This window comes from Taudactylus pleione, unplaced genomic scaffold, assembly GCF_031769625.1.
Source record: "Taudactylus pleione unplaced genomic scaffold, aTauple2 ptg000038l, whole genome shotgun sequence".
In the NCBI taxonomy this organism is placed as follows: Eukaryota; Metazoa; Chordata; class Amphibia; order Anura; family Myobatrachidae; genus Taudactylus; species Taudactylus pleione.
The window spans coordinates 9,158,422-9,182,518 of record NW_028284440.1 but is presented as its reverse complement, the minus strand read 5'-3'; the positions used below and the strand labels follow the sequence as shown (position 1 = coordinate 9,182,518).

At 43.8% G+C, this 24,097-nt stretch overlaps 2 protein-coding genes across 6 annotated transcripts in view; one reads left to right on the top strand and one right to left on the bottom strand.

Annotated features, from left to right (window-relative positions):
* The window catches only part of CCDC107 (coiled-coil domain containing 107), a 41,884-nt gene extending 20,501 nt beyond the window's left edge, over positions 1 to 21,383 (bottom strand). The window contains exons 1-3 of the mRNA XM_088452477.1: positions 21,012 to 21,383; positions 17,049 to 17,239; positions 9,362 to 9,428 (exon numbers count right to left, since the gene is read on the bottom strand). Of these exons, the coding sequence (XP_088308603.1) occupies positions 9,362 to 9,428; positions 17,049 to 17,239; positions 21,012 to 21,174 (421 nt within the window). The 5' untranslated portion in view covers positions 21,175 to 21,383. The remainder of the gene's footprint in view (positions 1 to 9,361; positions 9,429 to 17,048; positions 17,240 to 21,011) is intronic.
* A 202-nt stretch (positions 21,384 to 21,585) lies between these two features.
* Positions 21,586 to 24,097, top strand: part of CAPS2 (calcyphosine 2) — a 118,894-nt gene continuing 116,382 nt past the window's right edge. For 3 of the 5 annotated variants that reach the window (XM_088452475.1, XM_088452472.1, XM_088452476.1), the window contains exons 1-2: positions 21,586 to 21,666; positions 23,599 to 23,684. The gene's annotated coding sequence lies outside the window, so the exon portion shown is untranslated. The other 2 variants (XM_088452473.1, XM_088452474.1) reach the window with 2 other exon arrangements.

The window sequence follows — 24,097 nt, the reverse complement described above, 5'->3', positions numbered from 1 at the left end:
AGCTCTATTCCACTAACCCAATACAACCACAGGTCCCATACTCATATCCCCCACAATATCCTTACCCTCCGTATCCTTACCCATATCCACCACCTTTACCCCCTGCTCAAACCTCACAACAACACATATTACCCGATAAACGGACATGTTATAAGTGTAAATAAACAGGACACTTAAGTAGACACTGTATGGTAAAAAGAGTAGGAAACCCAAAATCAGGGAAGAACTGGATATCCCCATAAGGGATATGCACAGAGAACAACAAATGTTCAGCAGGCACCAGCTCCAATTGTAGCCGTAAATGCTTTATTGGAGAATGGTAGCCAACGCTAGGGGTCAGGTCATACCTGTAGTCTACAGATAGTCAGGTTAACGGGAAGTACTAGACAAGAACCGGTCATGATGATTGATGTAGCTGGTACTGAATATCCTTTTCTTGTAGACACAGGGGCGACCAGGTCAGTGATAAAATCTCCCGTTAATTTACAGGTAACAGGTAAAGTGGAATATTAACCTTTAACAAAGTCCACAGAGGTTACTATTGGGTCGTTGCATACCAGGCATTCTTTCCTCCTGGCTGCTGCGGCTCCTACTAACCTGCTGGGAAGAGATTGTTATGTAAGATGGGATGTGTTATATACTGCACCCCTGATGGTGTATTTTTAGATATCCCAGAGAGAGTTGCACACGAGGTGCGGGATATATTGAACACTCTCCAAAGGATAATGTATCACTCTACAAGTTTAAATGAAAATTCATCCCAGGTAGATGAAATGTCGTCCCAAATTCCAGGTTCCCTTTGGACTAAGGATGGACAGGACACTGGATTAATGGAAACGTAAGCCCTGTAATGGTGAATTTAAAAGGCGGTAGGCAAGCTCCAAAAATTCCCCAGACCCACTAAAACAGGAGGTAGAATTAGGGGTTTTTCCAATAATTGAGCGATTATTGCAACAGGGAATTTTAGTTCGTACAGCTAGTGTAGCCAACAGTCCCATTTTTCCAGTGGAAAAGAGTGGTGGGAGGGGTTATAGGCTGGTACAAGACCTTAGGGGTGTTAATAAGGTGGTAGAGAGCCAATTCCCTGTAGTGCCAAATCCAGCTGTCATCCTGATGCAGATCCCACCAAATGCAACCCATTTCACTGTCATTGACCTCTGTTCTGCTTTCTTCTCTATGCCTCTCCATCCTGACTGTCAGTATCTTTTCGCATTTACATAAAGGAGGTTTACAATACACATGGACACGGTTACCCCAAGGTTTCATAGACAGCCCCAGTATCTTCTCCCATGCATTGCACGACTGTTTACAATCTTTTCAACCTGCCAATGGATCTGTTCTAATTCAATATGTGGACAATTTATTGCTATGTTCTGACTCGTTTATGTCATGTTTAAATTATACTAAACTTTTGTTACTTCATCTCTCGCATACAGGACACAAGGTGGCTAAGGACAAACTACAGCCGTGCCAATCCAGAGTAAAATATTTGGGACACTGCCTAACCTAGGGTTTACAACATCTTACAACGGATAGAATCCAGGCCATACAAAACAAGACACTGCTGCAGAATCAACAGCAAATTTGTACCTTCTTGGGAATGTGTGGATACTGTAGAATGTAGATCCCAGGTTTTTCTATTTTGGCCTTACCTTTACAGGAATTAGTCTCTTCCTCAAAGCCCGATCGTGTCGTACATACAGAGGAATCAGAGCAGGCTTTCCTTAATCTTAAGGATAGTCTGACAAAAGCTCCTGCATTGGGAATACCTGATTATGAAAAACCTTTGAATTTGTATCGTACGGAAGCCGATGGTTGTGCTGCAGGTGTCCTTGCACAAAAACATGGTGATGCCAGTAGGCCCGTAGCATACTACAGTGCCCAATTGGACACTGTGGCAAGATCACTCCCCACCTGTTTGAGAAGTGTAGCAGCTACCACTCTATTGGTGAGTAAAAGTGAGGACGTAGTATTGGGTCATGATATGATTGTATACACTCCCCATGCTGTATCTGCTCTGTTGAACTCAGCTCAAACCAGACACGTCTCTTCAGCTAGGTTGACCAAATGGGAACTAGCTCTAATCGCACCCGCAAACATTACTGTTAAACGTTGCAGCATGCTGAATCCAGCAATGTATTTACCATATGTACAACATGATGTACAAAGGGTGGAAGGAGAGGAGTTGCTGGCGGGAGGTGAGTTCAGCAGACATAATAATACGCATGATTGTATGACATATCTGAATCAGACCTTTACTGTTAGACCTGACATACATGACACACCTTTAGAGAATGTGGATGTGACTTTTTAACCGGATAGGAGTTGTCATAGACAAACAGACATAGGTGAATTATGTACAGGTTATGTTGTTGTAAATGACACAGACATCATAGAAGCTAAACCTCTTGGTCCTCCTCACTCAGCCCAGGTGGCAGAGTTAGTAGCACTAACTAGAGCGTGTGAACTGGCAGCAGGCAAATCTGCTAACATTTACACTGACTCAAGGTACGCGTTCAGGGTGGTGCACGATTTTGGGGCTCTATGGCGTCTGAGAAATTTTATGACAGCAGCAGGCACACCAGTTGCACATTCCCGACACATACAACATCTTTTAGTAGCAATCCAACTGCCCAAAGCGGAGGCAGTCATTAAATGTAAAGCCCATACATGTGAGGATCATCCGGTGTCACTGGGCAACAACAGAGCCGACGAAGCTGCAAAATGGGCAGCAGGGTTAAAAATGTTTTCTCCAACTGAAAAAATTATGTCTTTCCAAACAATTGATATGCTGAAATTAATTGAGATGCAAAATTTGTGTTCAACTCAGGAAAAATCCAATTGGAAGTCCAAGGGATGTGGGCAAGAGTCCTCCGGGCTCTGGAGGGACGGACAAGGTAAGCCAGTAGCCCCCAAGGCATATTACCCCAGCCTGGCTGAGGCAGCACACGGTCTGACTCATCTGGGCAAACAAGGTATGTGCAAGTTGGTGAGGGCATACTGGTGCGCACCAGGTTTTTCATCACAAGCAGAAAAGATAGCAATGTCCTGTCTGACCTGCTTGAGAAAGAACATAGGGAAAGCGATCCCTACCGAACCGTCCCACATTCCACCAACTGATGGACCTTTCCAGGTGATACAGATTGATTTCATCCAATTACCACCCTGCAGGAACCTTAAGTACGTATTAGTGTGCACAGACGTATTTTCTAACTGGGTTGAGGCCTACCCAGCGGCCACTAATACTGCTGCGTTTACTGCCAAGAAAATAGTTCAGGAATTTGTATGCAGGTAAGGTATCCCTAAAATCATCGAGAGTGATAGGGGTACCCATTTCACAGGTGATGATTTTCAAAATATGTGTACGCTGATGGGTATTAATAGCCCACTTCATACCCCCTACCGACCGCAAGCCAGTGCCAAGGTAGAGAGGATGAACGGGACTATTAAAAATAAGTTAAGTAAAATCATGGCAGAGACTGGACTGGGATGGCCAGAAGCGTTACCTTTGGTCCTAGATAGCATAAGGACCGCTCCTAGACCCCGTCTAAATCTGTCCCCATTTGAAATATTGTTCGGTAGACAACCTCATTTGATTATAAGTCCATAGGAAGACCTGAAGGGTAGTTATGCTCAATTAAATCTGGTGGGAAACATTTTAGGTATCGGTATACATTGAGTTCCACCAAAGAAATTATTGGTAAGGTGCCAAATGGTTATTGTGCTAAAATAATACAGCCAGAAACTTGCATGTACCAGATGGAAGACCCAGAAATAGGATTGTTTGCAAGGGAAATGTGCTTAATGATAATGATGCATACCATTCCTTATGTTCTCCCTGATAATGTATATTTCATATGTGGAAGAAAAGCGTATAAATGGCTCTCCACGAATTCCGAAGTTTTGTATTACCTGGGAAGAGTAGTCCCAGAAGTTATGACCCTCACACATGTTGAAATGCTTGGTATACATAAAAACACACCGTCACAATATCTTCACACACAATACGAACACAGAGGCAAAAGAAATATGATAACTGGTGACGTTCATAAAGCCACTCAGTTAATCAGTGAGACAACTGGCTTTCAAGTTTTAGTCGCACTGGATCCCACCAGGATTGCTCGGGGTACATTCAATTTTAGGTATATTCAGGAACTTGCTAAATTGATAGATAATATCACCGAGATGTACGATGACACATTCAGGTATACAGGGAGAGAATTGCAAGCGTACAAGAAAGAACTGGTGCAACACAGGCTAGTGTTTAATTATTTAACTGCTGTTCCTGGGTGCACATGACACCCTGCCCTGTAACGTTAGCCACCCAATTTGGAGTAAAATGTTGCACCTATGTCACCAATGATACCAGTGACCCCAAGGAGGTGATAGACCGAAAGATGGATGAAATTCTGCAGCTAAAATGGGAGTTTCGTAAGAACCATAACGCTTCAGTGGCTGAAGTAGGGGAAGAGATAGAAGGATGGGTTTCATGGCTGAACACTGTAAAATGGTTCTCAGGTCTATGGGAATGGGTCCAGGAAGTGATCGCTAGCATAGGCAAATTCTTGATCCTTATACTAATTGTCATCATAATAATTGGCATAAGCGTCCAGTGTGTTCCTATTGTGTTGAAGTGTGGAAAATATAAAAATAGAGTAAAACGCAAGAACGAAACTATGATGGTGGTCAGTAATGACAATATGAATATCGAGGTAAATATAGAACTGCATTACAACCCTGAACTAGGAAATACCATCATTTGATGTATTATATTTAGACGTGCATAGAATGGATTATTGAAATGTTATTTTTAGAACAACTCAGATAATGCAAAGTCTCAATTCCCCTTCAAGACTGCTTTTATAAGACTGGTGCATTCCCACACCTTTCACATGATCTTCCAAGATCAGCGGTGTGCGTAGAATAGTAGTTTTATGTCCCCACCCAGAGACACATTATTGATGGATTAAGAACCACCTTGTGCCATCCCATAATAACACTAAATAATATGTAAATGTAAGCCTAAATTAAAACTCAGAGAATAGATTGTAATAGCATGTTGTTTGCTATCAAAGGGTGGACTGTCGAAGCTGGAAAATTGGCTGAGACAATATCAGTATAAAATTGAATCGCGGCAACGCCATCTTGCGACTGGCCGCAAGAATCCATCTTGGAAATGAAATCGCAAGACGCCATTTTGCGAATGGCCGCCCAAGCGCCATTTTAGATAAACTCGCATTTAAGTACATATGGTGATATTAGTATTAAGCACCCTGCGATTGCATCTTTCCTCATTTCCCATATACACAGTAATGTGCGCAATTGCGCTGTTAACTAGTCGCGAATGCATAAGACCCTGAATTAAAAACGCTGTTTAGTAGCTGAATGCGCACGCATCCGCACCAAGTTAACTAGTGTCCTTATATCAAACCCCGCATACTCACACATTACATATTCACATACAAGGTTTCATAAGCTTTAAGGTATAAGATTTAAGTTGCTCATTTAGTATAAATGCTATGAAATAAAGATTGTTTGGTAACTAAGGTTTTATACATGCTAAGTAAGCAGTGTTTGGTTTTGTACTGATGCGTACTCTTTCTACAGTATTCCGGTGATATTAGTGGGGAGATCGCATCATGCATTCTTGAGTTATGAACCGCAGAGACTTCAAGCAACAAGATGTATATGATATAAATAACTGTTAGGATGTTGCATGTGGCGGGAATCTAGGGACCCTCAGTTGTCGGAGGCTGGGTTGTGTCCATTTGAATCAGGTTGTTAAATGCTCTGTAACAGATGGATCCCCCTTGGGAACCAATAGCATCAGCAACAAAAGTCTCTATTGTTTTGTCTATTCCTGGGGGGTATAAATATGTGTGCTCCAACACTGGGTCTTTAGCAGGGGCTGGCTGGCAACTTTTAGCCTGGGGGGCAAATGCATGCAGGCGGCCCTGGCAGAGTAGCGTGTAGCCAGGGTGCCCGAAGAATGTGCGTGCAACGGCGCCCCCCTCAAATGTTTCAGGGAGGAGGTGGGTCCATATGGGATTAATGTAAGGTAAAAATAAAGATTAGGGGCAGCCCCCTGTCGTAGTGCCCATATGCAGTGCCCCCGTGTGCCACAGGAGAGAACACCCTTATGCAGGCCTCCAGTAGTGCCCCCAGTAGTGATCCCCCCTATGCAGTGCCCCTTGTGCCCCCAGTAGTAAGCCCCTTATATAGTGCCCCCAATAGTGGTACCCCCTATGCAGTGCCCCTTATTTAGTGCCCCCAGTAGCAGTCCACTCCCCATGCAGTGCCCCCAATAGTGGTAACCCTTATGCAATGCCCCTTAAATAGTGGCACCAGTTGTAGTCTCCCCCCTATGCAGTACCCCCAGTATTGTCCTTTATATAGAGCCCCCAGCAGTGGTCCCTCGATGCAGTGCCCCCAGTGGTAGTCCCCTCCCCTTATGTAGTGTCCCTAGTAGTAGTCCCCTCCCCCTATGCAGTGCCCCTAGTAGTAGTCCCCTCCCCTTGTAGTGCCCCCAGTAGTAGTAGCCCCCCCCTTGTAGTGCCCCCAGTAGTAGTAGTCCCCCCTTGTAGTGCCCCCAGTAGTAGTAGTCCCCCCCTTTGTAGTGCCCCCAGTAGTAATAGTCCCCCCTTGTAGTTCCCCCAGTAGTAGTAGTAGTCCCCCCCCCTTGTAGTGCCCCCATTAGTAGTTCCCCCCCATGTAGTGCCCCCATTACTAGTAGTTCCCCCCCCCCCCATGTAGTGCCGCCCCCAGTAGTAATCCACCCCCCCGGTAGTGCCCCCAGTAGTGAGAGACTTAATAAAAAAAAAAAAAATAAATCACTTACCTGAAACTCCCGCTCCTCCGGCCGCTTTGCATGGGAGAGATGTCATTACTCATGACGTCTCCCCCATTACCCACTGCGGGAGCCGGAAGATGGCTCCCGCAGTGGGAGCAGCAGCAGCCGATGAGAGTCTGACAGACTCTCAGCGGCTGCTGATTACAGCAAACACACAGCTGCCGGCTCTGGCGGCTGTGTATTTGTGCTGTGTAGCGCTGACCGAACTCCGTCCGGTCAGCGCTACACACGCGGTGCAGTCTGTGTCACAGTGACACAGACTGCCCGCGGCCCGTATGACGCTGCGGCCCGGGGGGCACATGGCACCCTGCCCAGCCCGCCACTGGTCTTTAGTCTTCATGCTGAATGCTGATAGACGAGGGGTTTCTTGCTGATGCCTAACATCTGGTCCGGAAGCGCTGCGTATGTATACTGTATTTGGGTCTGCATAATTCCTTTGCGCCGAATTGTGTCTGGATCAATAGCGTGTAACTGACTGTACTTTTACTTGAATAATACTTGTGCTTTGGAACCACAGATTCCAGGTCTTAAGTCTTTAATTACTGTATGACTGCGTACGCAAATTATCGTCATCTTTAGAAGGTATAGGCAGGATATTAGAAGGTATAGGAAGGAGTGTATAGAGGTTCTGATCAAGTATCGTTAATATATATACATACACACACACACACACACACACACACGATGTACATATACACACTAATATATTAACGTTGTGTCTATCCAAGTTGGCACAAAGACTGCTGAACAGATTTTCATGAAGTATGCATATTTTGTAGTGGAAACTCCTGGAAATAACCTGCACTTTGTTTCATCTTGATCCGGCAAGTAAAAGGTGAACAATAACAAAAACAAAATTTATTGGCCTCATCAATGCAAGAGACAGGTGTGGCACCATGTGCTCAGCCGGTAAGGGGAGGGGGGAGAGGTGCTTTGGGCCCGAGCTCACTTGAATGTGAGACTACATAGCAGTCTGCACAGGTCACACAGTGACATAGGTGTGAGTGGTGGGTGAAGGCGCTGCTGCCCCCAGTCTGTATAGCGCTGCTGGTCACGTGGGCCACTCCCACGACTGGGCCCCTATGCGAAACAATGCAACTCTCAATCCTTTTAAAGTAGAAAAAAAATGGGTTCCCTTACCCTGAGGAATAACCACCCCTCGGATGAAAGCCAAGGGCTTTTCTCTACAACCCTGGAGGCAGGGGTGCAGGGGTAATGGGTTACATATAGTAATAATAATAATCCTCACAGTGGGACTATAGGTTCCAGCAACACTGCCCTGCGGCACATGTATAACCACAAATGCCAGCAGGCAGCTGGCACCTGTACCATTTTGTTTCTAAATTTTTAAACACTTTCTTTCACCAACAACACAATGAAGCACTGTATAGATCAATACGACTGAACTCGCACATGATCAAACAAGAAAGCATACACCATTGGAAAACACAGTTCAGTCAAACACGATTCTTAGTAGAATGTGTGTTTAATTGAGGAAAACTCACACGTGTCCCAGCAATGCTCAGCATGTTCAATCTCAGACAGACACGATTCTTAGTAAATATACCCTCTAGCCTGAATACACTGTGCGGAGCAAGATGCCTGGCGCGAGTCAACCACACCGAGCGGTGTAGCATCTTTTTCACACGAAATGCAACTTAGTCACATTTTCAAGCAAAAAAGATGCAAGAAAGAGGCTTGGCTCAGGCAGTCTCTCACTGGACCTGGGGCGCAGAGAAGGGCTGTTTGGCAAGACTGCAGCAATAATGTATAAGGACACATCTGTATAAAACAAAATGTGACTTCTTGGTGATCAGCTAGTCCACTATTGTTAGAAAGTTGAGTAAAAGCTGGAACATTCTCAATGCATTTCTGCAAAGAGTTTTTCATCGGTTAAAATGTTGTGCTTCTTTTTTATGTGCCCGATAGAGAACGTCAGTTCACACACAAGTGGAAAAAGAATTTAAAAACAAACAACTTTGTAGTGCACTGGTGAGTAACTGCGTCAAATTCTTGACCTAACTTTAATGAAGTAAGCAGGCATCAAACAGCTCTTTCCCTAGGAAGAGGGAAGCCATGCCGTACTGACTGCATGTTCCTCTGATCTCAGATGTGCTGTTGGTGCTGCATGACCTCCCAGTGTTGTGTGTAAGGAGAAGGTCAAGAAATGATGTCCCGGGCAAATAATAGTACCAAGAAAGGTCTTATTCTTTATTTTAGGACCCACGGAACCTCACCCAATGTCCAGCTTTCAATAGGGGCAATCAGGATACAGAGCTGAGAATAAAGAACAGAGACACATAAAGCAGGAAGGCACTGGGGACCCCAGCTGTAGGCTTGGAGATCCCCCTGTTGCTCATAACTGCACTAGACCCTTATACTAAAAAAAAAAAAGTATGCTGCTCAAAAGAGGTCTAATCATATTGTAAGACAAAAATAAAAAAGTTTTGTTTGTAGAACTTATTGTAAATAAAAACAAATTTATATTTAAAACAATTTACTGTACAATACCAGTTTCCATTGCTTTCTTGTCATCTTCATTAGAGGATTTTGATTTGCTGTTCTCCTTTGACTTCATCTTTCAAGTGATAGAAGATAAGAGTTATGTTTGTTTAATAGCTTACATGTTAAAATTTATTTTATTTTAACCACTTAACTAATATTTTTTTTAAATGTCCCCAAAATTGTCAATTTCTTTTTTTATTATGAACTCATGTAAATAGTTAAAACATGATATGGTATCATTTAAAAAAATATATCTATGCAGATTGCTAAATTGTACTGAATGAAGTTTAAATAGCTAAGGTTTATGCAATTTGAAATAACCCCCCCTCCCCCCCCATATAAAAATAAACCCAACCATTTTGGGGAAATTTTTTGTAAAAAACAAAAAACCCTACTGTGTGTAATATAAGCTTTTTTTCTAAACTGTGTAAAGGTGGGTACACAATACATCGTAACGGATCGCAACGACCATCATATAGTGTGTATGGGCAAATCCACCCAATTCATTGTTTGATTAATTGGCTTGTTGCATCGTCCCATCTATGTGCTGCACATCAGATGGGAAGATTCCACGGACGACGTGGTGATGATACATGAAGCATGTAAGAATATATTACACTGTTGTACGGCTGACTGTGTAGTGTGAATGGCGATGCGATATATCATTACATTGTAATGCCACATGACTGGGTCGTGTAAGCTACTTTTTCTAGAATTTTACAGTCATGCAAGAACAGTTTTCACATGCAGTGGGTGGACAATCCTGAAGATCTCCCATCTTTGCTGCTACTGCTGCACTGCCTGGGAGAGAGGGGAGGCACGGCTGTGCTGCCTGGGAGAGAGGGGAGGCATGGCTGCGCTGCCTGGGAGAGAGGGGAGGCATGGCTGTGCTGCCTGGGAGAGAGGGGAGGCATGGCTGCGCTGCCTGGGAGAGAGGGGAGGCATGGCTGTGCTGCCTGGGAGAGAGGGGAGGCACGGCTGTGCTGCCTGGGAGAGAGGGGAGGCACGGCTGTGCTGCAGAGCCTGATGCAGACTGTCACTGTCCTGTGGGTGCCGATCAGTTGGGGTGGTCATAAGGGGATCAGCTTTCACCAATTGCCGGCAATGTCTCTGACATGGTCACATGAGATGCGACCGTGTCAGAGAAAGCCCACCCGGAATTGGTCCATCTTTAGCGACCATGCCTGCCAAGTGATTAAAATCTTTACATTTTTTGTACATAAGTAGTTTGCATACATCTGAATGTGAAAAAAAAGTTAGTGAGATATCTACTATATATGGTAAAGTTGTAAATCCTATCTTGATTCCGTCTTATGCAATAGCTTGTAACTGAATATATAGGTAGTATTCTTAAGAATGGCTCTGACACCGGCAGTCTCAAAAGTTGACAACATAATTCTATGTAATACAAAGTAGTAATACAAAAAGTATTTCTTATATTAGGTTCAGCAAAGCTTTAAGTAGAAGGGAAATCTATCACGGTAACATATACACTGGGCCAACTGTTCACATGGTTCATTTAGTTAGTGGCCACTGATTGCATTGATTGATTAGAGCGCTTGTTAAATTAAGATCATTATAGTGATACTGGGCAATAAAAAAAATGTAAATGTTATTAATAAAATGAAAGGTAATTAAAGTAACACAGTAAAACAAAAAGTATCCATAACAATAGGAGCGTATTTATTAGTCAATATTCAGACATAAGTGAGACTCCGTTATTCACTAGACATGAATCTTATCCCATCTTAAATAGGATTTATCCAAACCCAACAATTTACAAAAGGGGAAAGAAAACCCAAAAGGTTAGTGGTTATATGAATGTATATAGTTATGTAAACTCCCGCACAATCAAAGTATTACACCATATATCAACTCATATATTATATATATATATATAATATAAACCTTTTTAATTTAAGTTTGATCTTTATTTCATTTTTGGGGTCTTCTTTTTAGAGTCAAAGATACTAGACTCCATCTAGGCACATATACTCCATGACTGAAAAAAAGAAAAAGAAAAAAGGTGGGAGTTTACATGAACATAGAGGTGTCCTCATACACCTATCCTATTAGCTCCATATGGCGCGAGATACCTGGCGCTATTCCCGTGCAGTGCACTTTTTTCTCAATTTTCAATATAATGTACTCAGTGCTAATGACCACACCTGAAAAGGGGGGGGGGGTTAACTTTTAGAGAAGGGGGTGTGTCCTTGAGATGCATCCCCTTATCATCACTGTAGTGGGCATGTCCAGCACTCACGGAGATGCTGGGATGCCCTTAAGATCTCCCTGCAGTGTGAATACATGCCATGCCGGTCACTGCGGCCCACAAATGGGGATGGCTGTTTTAGCTTTTCACTGTATAGTAGGCCTTATTCATGTCAGTAGTGCCCCTTATAGATATTTATGCCACACAATAATGCTCTTTACACCTTATGCCACTCAGTAATGCCCCTTATACATTATGTATCCCCCTCCCCAGCAGCCTCTTATCTAATGGTGTCCCCCTATTAGCCCTCACCTGCTGCCTGACCCCCCACGCCCGCTTCAGCAGGCAGCCGCACCAGCCCGGCACTCAGTGCAGCCCTTGCATGAAAATTGTGCTGCAGTCATACATATCTGGCGCTGTGCGCGAGCCAATTGGAACTCGCGAACCGGCAGCTGCTGCTGATTGTCCACAATCTCAGATTGGCTCATGAACGGCGCCTATTTGAACAGCGGTGCGGTAAGTCATGTGTGTGGGGTGGCTGGACCGTGTCCCTGGAGACGCACTGTGCAGTGGCCAATCCCTAAACATTTTTTTAAGTGAGTCCCCGATCCTTAATACCGGGTTAAATATGTGCTATAGCACGTATTTGCGATCACTGCTGGACCATGGAGTAATGGAAGAAGGTGGCCTGATTTGGTGAATCACGTTTTCTTTTATATCATGTGGACTGCCGGGTGCGTGTGCATCGTTAACGTGGGGAAGAGATGGCACCAGGATACACTATGGGAAGAAGGCAAGCCGGCAGAGGCAGTGTGATGCTCTGGGTAATGTTGTTGTGAAACCTTGGGTCCTGGCATTCACAAGGATGACACGTACCACCTACCTAAATATTGTTGCAGACCAAGTCATGGCATGTTATTCTTTAAGAAGAATAATGCGCCTTGCCACACTACAAAATTGTTCAGGAATGGTTTGAGGAACATGACAAAGAGTCCAAGGTGTTGACCTGGCCTCTAAATTCCCCAAATCTCAATCTGATCCAGCATCTGTGGGATGTGCTGGAAAAACAACTCCGAGCCATGGAGGCCCCACATCACAACTTACAGGACTTAAAAGATCTGCTAACGTCTTGGTACCACATACCACCTTCCAGTGTCTCCCCAGAAAAGTTTGCCAGCTGTTTAAAAAGTGTTGAATAAATAGTCGTCGAATGGAGACAAGGTAATACTTCACAATATTCCAAAATGTTGAAATCCTTATACTGATTTGAACTTGAGATTAACAATTTTAAATAAAAAAAAAATTAATACATTATACAAGACTTGTGCAGATATTGCCCACTTGCTGGCTGGACACAGATATAATGGTGTCCAGCAATGCACGCAGAGACTCTGTGCACGTCTGCACTCTCAATCCTACCCTCTCTGCAATGTTTCCGCTGTCGAAACCATTCCCTGCCTCTTAGAGGAGGGGGAAGGATCTCTTTATCTGTACCTGTCACAGTAAAGTAAAAACAGCGCGACTCTGATTTTGTCCGTCTGAACCCTGGAGCAGCATAGTGCCTGGTGTCATGTAAAAAAAAAAAGCAGTGGGGAGCACCTCTGAAATTTATCCTGTGGAGAATGCTGCCTTTATCTTGTGGAGTCCATGACACAACAAGCTGTTTTGACGACACGAGGGGGACCTACACAATATTAGGCAGATGGTTTAATGTTATGGCTGATCGGGAATTATGGAATACATATTTATGTGTATCAGAATTGTATAAATATTCTTAATGAACATCATCTTTACCAAGGTATGTGTCACTTTAGAAGAAGTACACAAGATTGCATGGATAATTGAGGATCCAATTAAAAAAAATAAGACAGCATTCAAAAAAGACTATTTAATCCTATACCTGCAACTTGGGAGTCAGTGTCTGACAAAGTTTGCCGAGTCAGACAAAACAGGACGCTATTACTGCTGCTAAATGAGTGCTGTGATAATAGAGTATGAATGGACATAGGGGGTCATTCAGACCCGCTCGTGAGCGGCAGTACGCTCGCAAGCGGGTCGATGTTCCCCCACTGCGCATGCGCACGATGGAGGGAGCTCCGTCGTGCGCTTGCGCGAGACCCGGCGTGCGACGGGCTCTCCATCACTCCGGGTCTCGCACCAAAGGGGGCGTGCTGTCGATGTTGATTGACAGCACGCCCCCTTTGTTGGGCGTGGCTGCCAGACGGAGGCGTTCCCATGGGAACGCCTACAGTCTCAAGCTGGCCCCACTGACATCACTAGTGATGTCAGTGGCAGTGATTTTGGCTCAGAGCCAAAATCACTCCTAGGCTTGCGGCAGCGAGACCCTACCGCAGGGTCTCGTCGCAAGCCCGATGGTCGCGATGGTCAAGACCATCATCATGGACGCTCGCTATAGCTGTGGGTGGTAACCCACAGCTATGCGAGCGTCCATGAGGACGCCCCAAAAAAAAGGTAGGAGGGCCCTGATTCAGAGCGGGCGCTCTGGTCAGAGCGTTCAGCTCTGAATCAGGCCCATAGTGTTCCTGCTAGCCTGTTTTAGCAGGGTATTGCCCGATTTCAAAATGGCAAAATGCACTTTGCCGAAACAGCCTTAATGGTGCTGTCCCCACCCACAGGCCGCAATGTCCCGCGAGTGGGAAAAGTTGTGGTGCATGCGCACAGCAAATTTCACAGTGAGCAGACAGCATGGGGGCAGCCCAGCATGTCTGTAAGTGCTGGGCACGTCCCCAAGAGTGACGGAAAGGGGGTGTGTCTTAAGGACATGCCCCTTTTTATCGTGACCAGGCCAACTTTTTGGTCTTGCGTGCTAGTGCCCTTTTTAAGGTCCTGCGCCCTGCCTCATCTGGACCTAGAATGATCACTACAGATACTAACGGAGGGCCACCCACAGAGCAGAATAGAAGGACTTGACATTGTATTACATAGCACTCTATTATACCTAACTGGATTGGGACTTGTGTTGGTCGATTATTGAAGCCAATGGGTGGTAATCAACCTTAGCAATTTTCTATCTGCTCATTTACCTGCTGGATAAACAGAGAATGGATGGATAGAAGCCTCACTTGTGTACTGTCAATCTTTGTGATTTGTTTGCTCTAGATTCATCCTATTTAAGACAGGATAAGAGTGCAACTAATTTGATTGAACTTCCCCTACATGTGGATTGAATAGCAGAGCCTCTTGTGTTTGATTCTGAAATACAATCCTGAAGTTATAGTTAGTTCGCTCACCGGATATTAGAGTCAAATCCTAACACCATCTGTGGATTGCATAATCAGACCCTGCTGCCTCCCGATCTAGCAAGTAGTTCCTCCTCCTTTATCATAACAGCCACTGTCATAGGTATGTATCTGGTCATTACAAGTACATAATAGTGAGTATATAATAAATAGAATAATATAATTTGCTCTGTAATGCCCTAAATTAATTAATTGAAAGGTCATATAGAAACATCATAGGATAGCTGTTAAATTATACGAGGGTGGTTCAATAAGTGAGGTAACAAGACCTCTCACGTGTGTAATGTTCTCTATATCATTCTAATTTTCCCACCAGGACAGAGCAGGTAGACCACTGCCTCCCCTCAGGGCCATAAGACTGCATATTAGTCATACTGTCCCAACATCAGTTGTAAGATGGCAGGACTGGCAGAAACATTGAGGTTCCTAGTGTGATGAGATTTCTGCGTCTAAAGGGCACATCAGCAGCTGATATTCATTGCCAACTTGTCGAGGTGTCTGGCGATAACGTCATGTCACGGAAGCAGGTTTGGTGCACTGTCTTTGATAACGGCAGGACAGACATTCAAGATGAGCAGTGATTTGGCCAGCCAAGCATGTCCACCACAGATGACAATTTGTGCAACATTAAAGGTCTGGTTTAGGAGGACAGATGCATTTGAGTTAGTGATATTGCTGATGAACTTAGTGAGTACTATGCATATCGTTCATGAGCAACCGGGGTACAGGAAAAAAAGTGTTCACGTCGGGTACCGAAGCAACTCACAGAAGTCTCCGCTGGTGCTGGAGATGCCGCTTGTGGGAGGGGTCCCAGCCACTTGTCTCTCCAAGATGCTGGGGTTGAAGAACTAATCCCAGGGCCGGAGCTGGTTTCCAGCCACTGCGAGCACTTTTACAGCAGTGCAGCCGCAGGGGGCGCGGTGTCACTCCCGGAGCCGAGGGGGTTTTCCCTACCTATAATCTCCCCCCGGACGTGCGCAGCTCTGCTGTCATCTTGCTGTAGCGGATAGTTTGTTTAACCGCAGGAGGAAACTCCATATCCTTCTCCTGGCATCGGACGCCGGTTTGAAAGGAACTTCACTGCATTCTACGGTACCCGGGCCGACTCCCCTGCCGGTACACTGGCAGCAGAACGTGGTGCTCGGCGCCTGCTGTGTCATCCAATAGATAGCGGGCGGCAAGCTGGGGCCTGGGTGGGCATCTAATGGAGACAGATCTTCGTCCTCATTTGCGAGGATTGCTGCCGCCCGCGCTGATTGGATGGGGAGATGCTGGGTAAGTTAATGGGCTGACTGCTGCGTTGTGCACAGAGCGCGTCTTGCAGGACCCGCTCATTTTTAAAAAGCGAGTCCCTCTTTTGCTGTAGCGTGTAAATACGTGGTACAGCGCGTATTTTGCAGTCACTGGCCAAGTATGGGGACTATGTGGAAAAATAATCTGTACCAAATCCATACTATTGATTAAACGTATATGTACCAGTTGAATAAATGTACGCAGTTACCTTATTTATTGACAACCCTCGTATAATAACAGTATTGAGAGAATTCATATTAATAATAAACTCATATTTGTTGTTCAAAATTATTTAATAAAGCCTAGATTTCTGTGTGTGTAGACACACACACACACAACACAAATTCAGATAACTTTTCTCTGCCATTGCGCTTCTGCGTATGTTCAAAAGCATCTTCACAAGCCATCCTACCCTGTTCTTTATCGTCCGTCTGCCGCATATGGATTCAGTGCTTTGCTGAGGAGACCCTTTAAGGACACCTCTTAGAAGAGGTGAGTCTACTTGAAACAATACAAATTTTTGCAACGATACTATGCAAAGTCATTTGGTATTTGTCACTAACTACGGAAATGTATTTTTAAATGGAGCCCTAATTATTTAGTTGTTTTAGATTGCTAATTTGGCAAATGTTTTTGCATGTGTATATATCACTGAAAACTTACTTATTACAGCGAAAATTGGGGAAAGGAGCTGCTGGTAAGAAATATGGCACATGTCAACAACTGTACATTCAGAAGAGTTATTAGGTATGGTAGACTCAGTAGGCAGTGCATTAGCATTCCTTTCCATAGGTCTTGCAGGAATAATGAATACACCAAAAATGTGCAGTCACATCCTAGTCACTATCTGCTTGCCAATATTTTTCAGACACCTTGAGTAATTAGAAGCATTAATAGAGATAACTGTTCAAGTTTTGTTTTTACTTACTTTTGTAAACTTGTATGCTGCAAAGAGAGCCACCCCAACGGCATAAATTGGCATTAATGTAAAGGCTATGCTTCGACCATTCCCCAAGTTTTCATTCTTCAGTTCTTGTTCAATTGCACCCTTTACCTGATCATGGTTAGGGTATCTGTTTTCTGATCCTCCTCCATGCATATGATTTTTATTATGAGTCTCTAGAACAAGTCAAAAAAGACAATAATGAGAAACCGCAAGGTAACCTGCAGCAGTGAAACACAGACAGGGGTATATTTAGTAAAATGCAGGTTTTTAGAAGTGGAGTTGTTGCCCATAGCAACCAGTTTTGACTTATTTATCTAGCACCTTCTAGAAGATAATAGCTAGACTCTGATTGGTTGCTATGGGCAACAACTCTACTTCTACAAACCTGCATTTTAGAAAATATACCCCTTAGTGTTTATTCTAGTACCCTCTACCTGTCACAACCCGTGCAGTTCCACTTTCCTGTCTGGGGCGTTGCTCTCTGCTCTGGTGCTTCTAGCACACTCAGTTGATGCAACAAAGTGCAGAGATAAAGACTAGCGTGTGCTAGAAGCACCAGAGTGACACCCCAGGCAGGAAAAAATAACTGCATGGGTTGTTACAGGTGCAAGATGCTAGAATTAACACTTGGGGCATATTCATTTAGGTGTGAGAATAGCAAAAATCCTGCACCTGCTGATTTTTCCTGCACGTGCAGGATTATTGCTATTTAATTAGGTGCAGGGTTTTTCATTTTTTGAGTGTCGTGAGGTTTTTTTTCCCTCGCAGCCCCAGAACACGACCAATTTTTTCTAAAATGCTTATTTTTAGGAAAAATGGTCTGGAATTGATCTGGGGCCCCTGTGGCACCCTTCCCCCTTAATGACTAATTAAGCAATTGAAAGTTTCCAATTAGCTTAGCAGCAGGGAGAACTACATCTCCCAGCAGTCCCCTCCCCAGTGCAAAGATGGAGGGAAGATGACCGAAAGCCACTGGACCAGTAAGTATCTCTTATTTTTTTTTTTTTTCCCCTGTGTGCACATTTAAAAAAAAAAAAATTGGATACCACGGGTATCGGGAGCACGCATACCCACGGAAATCCAAGCTCGCCTCCAAAGTCTGCAAGGTTTTTTGCTGTTGAAACCTCAGTTCCAATTGAATATGCCCCTAAGATTTGCTATTACCCTTACAATGTGTGCAAACAAAAATACAAACAGTAACAAATAAATGTGACTCACTGTGCTGGTGTACAAAGTGACTCAATAAAATAGAATGATAGTGTATTACTGAAGAATTCAATTAAAAACACAGGAGCTGGTTATCAAACACATTCACTTGCATAGAGATGTGTTATTGTAATTGAACAACCCACGCTGCTACGAGCAGTAATTACCCACTAACTACTTAGATATATTTTTTGCTATACAGCAGGGATGGGGAACCTCAAGCCCTGGGGCCGTATAAGGCCTGGGGAATCATTTGGTCTGGCCCTCAGAGCTTTTTTCTGCTAGACTCACCTGGCTAGCAAGGTGCCCAGAATGGCACCCAGCAGTCAGAATCTATGTAGCAGTGCCGTCCAGGAGCAACCTTAGGACCCTTTTGACGGTCACAACGCTGCCCTTACACCTCCCCGGAGCATCCTCAGTATGCTCTGGGTATTGCCGTAATCAACGGCGATTGTGGCCCCGCCCGTGTGACGTCACATTGAGGGACCGCGGCCTGCACCGGACCCGTGAATGATAGATTGTAAGCTTGCGAGCAGGGCCTTCCTACCTATATATCTGACTGTTATTACCCAGTTTTGTTCTACTAATGTTCCAATTGTAAAGCGCAACGGAATATGCTGCGCTATATAAGAAACTGTTAATAAATAATAAAATATATATATCAAAATGGCCCTCAACAGAAAAAAGGTTCCCCACCATTGCTATACAGTGATTATTACAAAACCAAGCTAAGCTAGTTCATATTGTACCCTAACCAATCAGTGCCTGTATCCAATTAAAACAGGTATATTTTAGGGAGCGAAAAATGGGGATTCTTGCTGATAATTTCTGTTTCTCTGCGATTTCTAATATCACAGTATCCCATTTGATCGGCTGATCAAATAGGATTATTCGGCCGAAAACAAACAGGATCTGTGATAGGTGCGTGAACTTGTGTTTTTGTCGCCATTGCAGAGACGAAAACACGGCACTTTATCAGGATTATTATTTGGGACACATCAGGTAAGAGCTGTCGTCGGGGGTTAATTGGCTAGCCCCAGGGGGATCCATAAGCAATGGTCATTTACCACTGCTAATTGGATATCGGCTCAGGTTGTTTTTAATACAGAAAGACAGAAGTCTCTAGACATTACAATCTGCATTTCACATCGCACGCATACATTGGAAAGAATGTTGTATGAGCACCAGAACAGGTTCTGTGAAATGTCTACAGGAGCTCAGCAATTTTTTCCACCTTTGAAAATAGAGATGGCTGAATGCATTTCAGAGTAATGTTCAATAATGATAATTGTGTTATGTCTTGCAGAAGTAAAGCTGAAAAGGTTTAAATCTGTTTTAGAATTTATATAAAAAATAAAATAAAAAAAAAGAAAGACAACATTGATTTTTTTGTAACAAAGTCCGAGTGGTGCATGTAAAATCTTCCACCATCCATTTCCATTAACGTTTGTAGCGATAGGAACCGTATGCAATAGGTTAAAAGCTTTCTATTTATCAGCATTCATTTCCAGTTCTACAAACGGAGCCAGAATAACAAATATACATTAACGTACATGCTCCTTGACAATGCCAATGAGCTATCTCTTCAGCACATCTAATCAATACAGTCAATGTATTGTAGAATGGACTGTGCCTTTTCCAGGAACAGGTGGAAAACAAAAATAGAAGCCGGTTTTACAAGTAAACCATTGTTGGAAAAAGCTTCTGAAATTAGTGCTTGCAACTAAATACAAAATATACAATTAAAAGCTTAAAAAAAAGTAATAAAAAATAATGTATGAGCCAAGTAAGCACTTTATTAATAAATAAAAAAGTACTTGCATTAAGTTTGCTGCATATTGTTATTATTGCCATTGATCTCTAAGGCAAAAAAGAGCAAACATAAAACAAACAATAAAATAAAATGCAATAAAGAAAATGGTAGGCAGTGCACAGCTCATGAAAAACCTTACAATTTAGCAGCTAAAAGTGTAGAGCGGACACAAGAAGAGTGAGAGTACTGTAGTTCAGAATGGATTTTGGGGTAGTATTGAGGGTATACCAAGCTTGGTCACATAGGCTGGAGTAGGTCTATTAAAGAAGTGACTTTTCAAAGAACGTTTAAACACTTAAAGGCTGTGGGCGAGTTTGATCGAACGTGGTTGATGTAGTTGAGTTTTGTGGGTAAGGATAAGGCATTCAAATCAGATGTAGTATATGGGGAATCTGTAGCAATTTGAAGAGTGAACATGTCACAATGTTTATAATGATGTTATGTAAACACTGATTCCAGAAGTCAACATACAGTAGGCCTACAGTTTTTGCTGAAATTCTGTCCCTAACAGAAAATGTCGACATTGTGCAGGTATCGACATTGATGATGTCTACATTTTAAGCAAAACACATTTTAATTATTAGAACATTTTAAATGGTGACTTTGATGTGACTTCGTGCCAGTAGAACTTAGCATTGAAAACTCATTAATAACACCACCAAGTCATGTAAAAAAAACCAGTCAATGAAGAATGCAAAGTTCCTCGATGTAATGTAGCATAAAGTTTCATATAATAGGAGCTGCAACTGTAATGCACATTTCGATTACTGGCTGCCCTTACTGTACAAATGCATACACAGAAATGGGTTCCATTGCCTCACATAACTAGCTGCATGGAGTAGTTACAGTCAGACCAGAAGGGAATCTAGACACTACCCATCTTTAGATATAGTGCAGAGTATAGCAACAACAAATGCACGGGATACCTCCTCTGTGTGAGCGGCCGTGCATAGGGGGAGGCATCCTCCGGGGGTCCCGCTTGCTGGTGTCCCGTACAGCGCCGCCTCCAAACATTCTGGGCAAGAGAAAGCAAGCGAACAGCGACAGGGACACGGTCAGCATCAGGTACTGGGAGCCTGAGAGCACCATGATGTCTGCGCCCGCCGCCGTGCCTTACTGACACTGCAACTCCTCCTACCCGCTGCCCACACATGGGTGTGATCTCTCCCATAGCTCCCTGTCACTGGTTGGCTGCGCCCCCGGAGTGACGTGTGGAGGATGCAGAGGGCAGACGGGCCAGGCGTAGGGTATTACTATTCTCCCTCCGTGATCTGGCAGGCACTCAGTAGGACACACCGTAGTACACATTCCCGCACAGACCGCCCGCCTAGTAACCCCGGCGGCACATGTAACATGGCATCAGATTGAGACAGCGTTTACCGTGACGTAGTAGCAGGCGGCCAATCTGCGCTGCAGCATGGTGTGCGCTCCACCAAGGAACGCAAACACACATCATATGCTGCATGGTGGTCGCCATGGTTACTCACTACCCTGCGGCGTATGACTTCCGCCAGTCGCAGCTGCTGCTTCTTTCCTGCTCCTAGTGGCAGTAATAGTTATCAGAGCACGTCCGGGGACCGGGTGAGTCCATGATCCGCCTGACCGGTTTACTGTGCTGTGTGCAGTCGCTGGGATAGCGGGCAGTCTAGCAAAGGAGCCGATCACCGATGCAAATGCTCTGCTGAGTTGAGTAGTGCATCCTGCTGGGGTTTTCAGCACCATCCTTTGTGCAGCTTTTGTAAAAAAAAAAATGTGTAGGTGGTCCTTTCCTGTACTGGCACCTGGGTAATATTAAGGTGTTGTTATAAAGAGGGAGACATGTAATAGAACTAATATTACCCAGGTGCCAGTACAGGAAAGGACCACCAACACAGGTTCTATTACATGTCTCCCTATTTATAATAACACCTTAATATTGCCCAGGTGCCAGTACACTGGCACCTGGGTGTTGTTATAAAGAGGGAGACATGTAATGGAATATAATATAAAGCAGTTTTGTGCAGATCATTTGTTTGGTGGTGGAGATGTCACTATAACAAGTTGGTATAACCAGGAAGCATTGCATTTATTTTACATGAAAGGTTGACAGTTTTGTATCACACTATAGGCCGAATTCTATTAACTGCTGTAAGCTTATGCGGGTCAAAAACTCACATGCGCAAATTTTTTGCTATTCAATAAAAAACCCACATTTATTTAACACGGCTGTCAATGGGCAATTGCAGTTAATGCGGCTTTCAGTTCGCACCTCCTGGGTGGCTGCAAAGTTTGGATTTTTTTTTATTTTACAGTAAAAACGTTGGAACTTGCTGCAGAACCTATGGTACACCCCCCATTAATAATAATGCACTTGAGAGGCATTTAGATAGTAAAATCTGGTCAATAGACGTCATTTTCACTAAAATGCTCGCAAATGGAATTATTTTGTTGGACATGTATGTGGAAGTTTAATTTGCTGAAAACACTTTGCTTACTATCATTTTTCCACTGGTAATAAATGCAAAAATCAGCCTTTTTAAAAATCTCAAATAGTTTTGTCTACTGACAGCTTTCTGTACTACCCTGCATCTTATTTCTCACTTTTTGGGGGTTTGAGGTGATTACCCCACTTTTTCATGCACTTATCACTAGTTATACCATGTACAGTTACCAGCATTGCCACAACCCAGAGAGGTGCTATTTTCAATTAAATACAGCAGATTGCGGGAACCTCATGCTGTAAGTACAGCGGAATATGCGCGTTAAGTTGACGCACATTAACATTTACGGAACTCATTGATAATATAATTCGTCCCTATATATCTACAGAAGTAGCAATAATAATAATAATACCAACATTCTCAAAAAAGAAAGGATAATACCTATCTGTAGCTCAGTAACATTAGCATACATCATGTTTATTTGCTGTCAATTACATATGTTACATTGATCTTGACTGTCTGTGTTTGGTGCGGGTTGGGTACAGGATGCCGGCGCTCAGGATCCCGGTGGTTAGAATCCTGGCGCCAGCATCCCGACAGGGTTAGGATATCGACACATGTCGGTCAGTATCCTACCCCTCCCCTTCTTCCTTCCCCTAACCCCAACTCTCCTTCCCCGTTGCCTAATCCTAACCCACCCCCTAGTGCCTAAACCTAAGATATCCCCCTAATGCCTAATTTTTCCCCCTTAGTGCCTAACCCTATCCCCTCCCCCTAACCCCAGTACTTACTGTAGGGATGCCGGCGCCGACATTCTGACAGGTGTCAGGATTCCGGCGCCGACATTCTAAACGCTGGCATCCCGACCAGTGGCAAACACAGGATTTCTAGAGGGGGGTTTCCAAATGCTTGATTTTAGAGCGAGTGTGGCCAGTCCATGAAGAGGGCATAATTAGCACTTATCCAGCTTTAATATGTTGCATACAAAGTGTATTGTGTGTCATAATTTCAGCATATACAGGACCAGCGATCACAGTAAGCCATTAGATGTGGCAGTAGGTCCATCCTGTCTGAGCAGAATGTTTTTTTTCAGATGTGGGCACCATTCCTGAGCATTGGAGCAAGTTCGGGAGTCTTCAAGGAGCAGCAGAAGTACCTAGCACTGCCCTGGACATAGATGTACGTTTGCCTATGCCGACTGTCAGGATTATGCCTACATCCTGTTTGTGCAGGGGACAATACTTGCTGTTTTTCTCAAACACCAGGGAGTAAATGTAATATCCTGCGTGATGGAAGCATCATTTAAAAGGCAAAACTTTAAAAATAATTTTAAAAAATCAGGCAGACTAGCCAGAAACTTGCTCAGGCTATTACATATGCCCCCAGGACATTGTTGAGGCTACATTATTGCTCTGTGCAAAACCTGAGTGACCGATAATTGCTTCCAGTTTGCACAAAGAAAATGTAAAGAAGTTTTATAAAGTAACCCAATTTGGCCTCAACACTGATTCAGATTTTGTCACCGAGCAGCATCTTATGTGGAACATTGTAATTATCATGATACATGCAAGTGACATAAACAATGTAACCCT